General features: G+C 37.5%; 1 protein-coding gene across 3 annotated transcripts; it reads left to right on the top strand.

Annotated features, from left to right (window-relative positions):
- The first annotated feature begins 2503 nt into the window (after window positions 1-2503).
- orc4 (origin recognition complex, subunit 4) lies at window positions 2504-6601 on the top strand. Of its 3 annotated transcripts, none has more exons than XM_034134745.1 (14): window positions 2504-2599; window positions 3297-3370; window positions 3456-3532; window positions 3932-4022; window positions 4166-4241; window positions 4444-4529; window positions 4615-4663; window positions 4741-4892; window positions 4985-5158; window positions 5232-5318; window positions 5549-5657; window positions 5745-5840; window positions 5924-5991; window positions 6098-6601. In XM_034134745.1, exons 2-14 carry the CDS (start codon window positions 3314-3316, stop codon window positions 6278-6280), a joined length of 1305 nt encoding a protein of 434 aa, XP_033990636.1. In that variant the 5' UTR covers window positions 2504-2599; window positions 3297-3313; the 3' UTR covers window positions 6281-6601. The 3 variants fall into 3 exon arrangements, with proteins under 3 accessions (XP_033990636.1, XP_033990638.1, XP_033990637.1); XM_034134747.1 differs by lacking the exon at window positions 2504-2599 and adding an exon at window positions 2687-2725; XM_034134746.1 differs by lacking the exon at window positions 2504-2599 and adding an exon at window positions 2694-2741.
- The last annotated feature ends 76 nt before the right edge of the window (window positions 6602-6677 follow it).

The raw sequence follows: 6677 nt of genomic DNA, 5'->3' as shown, positions 1-6677 counted from the left end.
AATTAAATCAAATACAAATAAAGGACCTTTAAACTGATTATAATATGACATACAACCTAACACTGTAATAATTAAAGTTATAAGCATTGTCAGTGATAAAGAATCACTGACAATATTTCCATAAACAGCAGTTATTATGTCATATTAATATTGTGTGAGCAAGTTAATACTAGATAGATAGATAGATAGATAGATAGTACGTTATTGATCCCAAATTGGGAAATTGTTGTTGTTACAGCAGCATAAAAGGCATTTTACAATAAAACAAAACTACAAAATATACAAGAATAGAAAGAAAAATAAAATAAAATATAAAATATAAAATATACATGTCGAAATAGAAAATATACATGCAGATATTATATATATATATATACAAATATATATATATACAAATATATATATATATACACTATTAGCTGCATATTGCTGTTATGTTAATAATGAATTATAATAATTTCCAGGCATCAATTAAACTTGACTGTATCACCTGTAGCAATTCATCAACCTTAATGAATTGACTCTAAAATATGAAAACAAAACAAATAAACATAATAATACAAAAACTATACAATATACAATATAATACACTTTTACCAGACCTTAAAATATGCAACATAGTGGTATTGAAGCATAAACAGATGCAAAAAATACAAGCGCTCAGAAATAGAGGGCGTTCAGTGATCTGAAGTAAAAAAAAAAAAAGGAGATGCATTTCAGGGAGAAAATGCTTGAATTTTGTCTGAAGGTCAGACCTGAGGAGACTGTAAATTAATTCAGTGTTTGGCTGGTGTAAAAGGACCGCTTCATGTATTTCTAAGGGCAAACACAGAGCAGAATGTGTGAGCGGAGAGCCGTATTTTAGCATAATGTGACAGGCTAAATGTGAGCGGAGACTGGGAGACGATTTGTGAGATGTCTGGTGGTTTATTGTGCTTTTTTCATCAGTCAACCAAAAGCCACAGGAAGCCTTTAAGTATCTCCAGAGCTTCGTCATTATTGTGAGTGAGTAAAAGATGTAATGCAGCCATTCAAACATCCCTCATAATTGTATCAAAATCAGAACAGTGGTGGCAATTATGGCTTTGCAGATTTTAAATAATTCATTTTTTAATTACATATACCCATGCCCGAGCATCATCTTATTAAATGCTATATATCACATATTCATTTTTATTTTTTTAGAACAAACCAATGTTTTCTAAAATTAAATTATATGGGGTTTGTCTGGATTTTGTTATTCTTAAAGATGCATAAGTGGGTCTTTTTTGACCCAGTGAGGTGGTTTTCTTGAATATCTTAGTAATTACATTTTTGTATCATTTCATATTCCAGCTATTCCTCAGAAAACATGTTTTGGATATCATGCCGTTCAAATTTTAAATTCAAATTTTAAGAAATTGTAGTTTTTGTAGTACTACCCCAAGCTTCCATAAGTGGGTCAAAAATGACCCGCATGCATTTTCTATGGGATCCTATGTGAACCTTTGATTCTTATCACCTGTGGCTGTCAGGAATACATTCACTGTAGACCACACAGACTACATCACAAGTGACACCTCTCAGGAAGATTATTTTACACAGCAAGATCTGATACCTGTCAGTATAATAATAATAATAATAATAATAATACATAATATTTTTATAGGGCTTTTCAAGGACTCAAAATTGCTTTACAATATAAGGGAAGGTTAGGGTGGGGAGTATAGGACTATCAAACTTGATAGCATGATAACCGGCATGGATTGATGGGGGGTGGGCTATGAGTAGACAAGACGAGAAGAGATGAGTTTTGAAAAGGGACTGGAATACTGTGAGGGTCTCAGAATAGCGGAGATCTTTGCATCAATATGTTCAAAACGTTTTTTTTCAAAATGTAAAAAAAACGTCTAAAATGATAAATAGTGAACAATTAAATATAAAATATTTCTAGTGTGAACCAAAATATAATACTAAATATTATACAAGTGATTTTTCTGAACCAAAATGACAAAAATGGCATTAAAACACATATTATTCTAATACGGGTCCTTTTTGACCCACTTATGGAAGAGGTAGGGTCCAGTCACTCGGGCATCTAAGGGTTAAGAAAGTAAAGAGGATACATTTGAACCTATACACCTGGGTGTTATTGAATGTATGGGCTTACATTTTGAAACATGTTTGATAGTCAGATGCAATACTTTAAGTTATGGTTATTTTGAATGTGCTTTAAGACAAATTAAATGTTATTATTTTATGCTGAAATGTCCAACACCAAATGCTAATGAAGACTATCATTTGTGGTCAAAAGCTCTGGCAAAAGATTTTAAATGGTTAAAAATAAAAATAAAAACAGAAATATTAACAATAACACTTAATTACACACGCAAACTGTGACAAAAATGGCTATTTACAAAATTATTATTGTTATTGTCAGGTCATTTAGGTGACAGTGCAAGTAGAAGAATAAAAGGTATTCTACTCCGAGCCTCAGCCAATCAGAGCCTCAGCCAATCAGAGCCGGAGAATCAGTCAAAGCAGGAAGTCGTCACTGCTGGCAAAGCACTCTTCCCGCGAAGATTGAGAACGCCTCTGAAGTGAATTACTGTTTTTCAAGGTATGTCTCTTTATTTGTTGACATGCTTACATTGCTAGACTAACAAGTGCTTAACAAAGTAGTCTTGCTATTTAAGACAGAGCGTGCTGCTGCTAAAGAGCCCGGTGACAGCGTGGAGAGACAGTAGTACCAAATTCCATTCGTAAATTATGACACATTAGTTTCTCCTTGTGTATTGCAAATATGAACAGATCTTGAATGCAAATTACGATCATTATCAAATAGCTACGAGTCACTTTGTTATTCGGCATACAAATCATCCACTTATATGAATGTATTAGTTTATATAGTAAAGATTCAGGCTATATTGTATACGCATTTCTTAAGTAGAAGTAGTATTGGTGTCACACACAGTGAGATCATAGTATTCACGATTAATAGATTGGAGTTTGGCGTAGAAAGTGTCATCTTGCAATGTCAGTGCATTTAGTGGACATATTCCTACAATATAAGATTTCAATTTACATGAGATAAAATACAGTGAGGAAATAGTTAATTGTGCAGAAAGTAACACAACAGCAGAGGGAGCAATTCTGATATAATTACTCTCATATTATGGTGCTGCTTAATGCAATAAAACCACACTAAAGTAGATTGTATTTTTTGGGATGTCTTATTTAGGACCGTTGGAAGTCCCTGAAGCGCATTTCCCCCACAAATGTCATGCATCTTAACCAATGATCTCCACTTTTTGCAGTTTATAATCTCAGCACCATGAGCAAGAGGAAGGCGAAAGATGCTCCTTTGCCAGTAGGAGAATGCATTTCACAGGTTTGTATCGGCCAATCATCTTCTAACTTGTTTATGGTGGTGTGTCCCTGTAATGACGTCTATATTTATCTACATTTATCTGCAGGTTCAGGACATTTTAAGGAAGCGGCTTTGCCATCAGCAGCTTCCTGACACACCGGAGGGAGTGGAGGCTCAACACAAGTAGGTTTACTTCAATAATAGTCTAACACTTTTTATAATTTCTATTTTATCTATAAAAATCTACCTGTAATTTGCATTTAAATTGTTAAACTAAAAAGTACTCAAAAGTAAAACTGTAGTAGGTTTGTCATCTGGGAAAAAGAGATGATTCTCTGTGACCCAGTTGAGTCTTTACCTGGCTAACGGTGCTGTCCCAGTTCAAAAGTGTGAAAAGCTCAATTTCCCAGCTGACTTGAACACAACACGAGTACATTCATTCCTTTATACTCATTAGATTTAGGCTGTTTCTGCAGGTAGAAAGGAAAAGAGAGATGACACATTGTCTTTTACTATATAATTCTTTTTTTCTACTACCAAAGAAGCATTGTGGGTATTGTAGTTAAAACACTGTATTTTCAGACACCTCCTGGGGCTGCTGAAGCGCACGGCCATCCACGGGGAGAGTAACTCGGTGCTGATTGTCGGCCCCAGAGGATCAGGAAAAACAATGGTGAGCGTCTGCAGCCAGAAGCCTGAAATGGGCTTATGGGTAAAAAGAAATGTCAGAGAAGAAGATGGATTGTGTTGGAGGTGTGTTTAAATCCTGGGAGGGTTGTTTTGTCTCATGGTGTGTTTGTGTTTTTGTGTCTGCAGCTGCTGAAGTGTGTGCTGAGAGACCTGCTAGAGGAAAAAGAAGTAGAAAAAAATCTGCTGCAGGTTCATCTCAATGGTACAGACTCTGATACCTCACCAAACACAATGTTATCGATGAGATAATGTAAATATGTAGAACATTTGTTATTGCTGGATTAGCCTTTTCTATGTCCATTTGACCAGGGTTAATGCATCAACCAGATAATAAACCATTATTACTTGCTAAAAATGTCTCCGAGTACACATCACCAGATACATTTCTCGCCTGTTTGCTGAAGGTCTCCTGCAGACTGATGACAGAATAGCGCTTCAGGAAATGACGCGGCAGCTCCACCTTGAAAACGTTGTCGGGGACAAAGTGTTTGTAAGTATCTGGATTGAGTTGTATCCATATTTTGCCATTAATAATGCTAAAAAAGCTGCTCTAAATACCTGCTTCTTAATTCCAGGGAAGTTTCGCTGAGAATCTGTGTTTCTTGCTGGAGGCATTGAAGAAAGGTAAGAAAATGCAACACTAATAACGCACTTTTGGATTGAACTGCCTACATTTAAGGCCACCTGCTTATTTCCTCCAGGTGATCGCAGCAGCAGCCGCCCGGTGTTGTTCGTCCTGGATGAGTTTGATTTGTTCGCCCACCACAAGAACCAGACGCTGCTCTACAACCTGTTCGACGTCTCTCAGTCTGCCCAGGCCCCCGTCGCTGTGGTGGGCGTCACCTGCAGACTGGTGAGCCTCACTTCATCCTCCTCACCGCACAGAAATCATACTGGCGGTTTGATTTGAAACCTTTTTGTCGCGGTGCATCATTTCCATTCCAGGATGTTCTGGAGCTGCTGGAGAAGCGGGTGAAGTCGCGGTTTTCTCACCGTCAGATCCACCTGCTGAGCAACCCCACCTTTAGTCAGTACCTAGAGCGGGTACAAACACAACTCAGCCTGCAGGACGACTTCCCCGACGAGACGTTCGCTCAGGACTGGAACGCCAGCGTCAAGGTGGAGCAAGGGAACAAACATGTTGAATTCAAAATGTGTGGATCACGCTAAACAGTTTGTTCTTTTTATTCAGACTCTGTGTGAAGACAAATCAGTGGAGGATGCTTTACAGAGGCACTACAACTCCAGCAAGAACTTCCGTTCAAACCACATGTTGCTGGTAAAACACACTAATACTACATTTTAGATATGTTTTGTACACCATTCTGCAAAGTACCTTACTCTACTTCTAACATTTATGGTGTTAAATCCCTAATAGTTACCCTTAACATTTTATAAATCCAGGAAAGAAGTATATCATGTTCTTTTAGACATGAGCAATTTGTGAACCCTTGATTTGAATAGTTACAAACTACATTTGGTTAAAGGAAAAACCTGTTTTATGTGCAGATGTTGTGCCTGAGTCGTGTGTCTGTAGCCAAACCTGCCATCAAACCTGCAGACCTCCTGGAGGCCAGCAGGATGTGTTTAATCGACGCCCAGGCCAATATGCTCCACGGTAAAATGAATGAATCACAAAAATGAGGTCTTTGACACTTCAACTTTTCAATTAGTTCACACTTGTTGTATTTTCTCTTGTCTTTAGGTCTGTCTATTTTGGAGTTGTGTCTGATCATCGCCATGAAACACCTCAACGACGTCTACGAAGGAGAGCCGTTCAATCTGCAAATGGTCCACAACGGTAAATAAATACTCTAGTTTTTGTAATAAGAAAAACACTGGATGGAGCTGAACATTGATTGATAAACTCTCCTGTTTTTTTAGAGTTTAAGAAGTTCCTGCAGAGAAAGTCCAACTCCATGTACAACTTTGAGCAGCCTGTCATCATGAAGGTGAGAATAAAAACATTTTAAGTCCTAGAGAAACAGACAATATTAAAATCTTTGTATATAAAAACAAACTACTTTTATTCACCGACACTCCCCCGCTCGTCCTCAGGCCTTCGAGCACCTGCAGCAGCTGGAGATGATCCGGCCGGTGGACAGCTCCTCGGTCAAAACTCAGAGGGAGTACCAGCTGATGAGACTCATGCTGGACAACACTCAGGTCATGGAGGCCCTGCAGAAATACCCACAATGCCCCACTGACGTCAAGCAGTGGGCCATGTCGGCGTACGGCTAGGATTTCTAAATCCATTTGGACTTTATGTACCCAGAACTGTTTGAGAAAGTGTGAAATAAACCTCACCGTGTGCAGAAGGTACAAACAAATGAGGAAGATCTCTTGTCAAATGGAAGCATTGCAGCTCAGACTAAGGACCACTTAAAACTGTATAGTTTTTCTAACTGTTAAAATAATTGTATGTTGGGATTTTTTTGTCACTGTAATTCACCCAAAAAGCAACAAATAAAACACATCTCACTAGATTTGGTAATGAAAGGATTCTGAAATTGATATTATTGAAAAATAAATACACATCTCAATAAAATAAGTAAAACGAGACTTTTGTTTTCTAATTTGACCATATTTCAGCTTGAATTCCACTTTAAAAAGGAGGAAGTTCATGCTGGAGTCAGCA

Source organism: Trematomus bernacchii, unplaced genomic scaffold, assembly GCF_902827165.1.
Source record: "Trematomus bernacchii unplaced genomic scaffold, fTreBer1.1, whole genome shotgun sequence".
In the NCBI taxonomy this organism is placed as follows: Eukaryota; Metazoa; Chordata; class Actinopteri; order Perciformes; family Nototheniidae; genus Trematomus; species Trematomus bernacchii.
Note: the sequence above shows the minus strand (reverse complement) of the source record. Positions and strands in the feature narration are given on the sequence as shown.

Excerpts from the sequence above, each read along its gene's own strand:
- orc4 (XM_034134745.1), top strand. The coding sequence starts at position 3,314 with ATGAGCAAGAGGAAGGCGAAAGATGCTCCTTTGCCAGTAGGAGAATGC. Across the intron at positions 4,893-4,984 it reads TGGGCGTCACCTGCAGACTG|GATGTTCTGGAGCTGCTGGA; the intron begins GTGAGCCTCACT and ends TTTCCATTCCAG. Across the intron at positions 5,319-5,548 it reads GTTCAAACCACATGTTGCTG|ATGTTGTGCCTGAGTCGTGT; the intron begins GTAAAACACACT and ends TTTTATGTGCAG.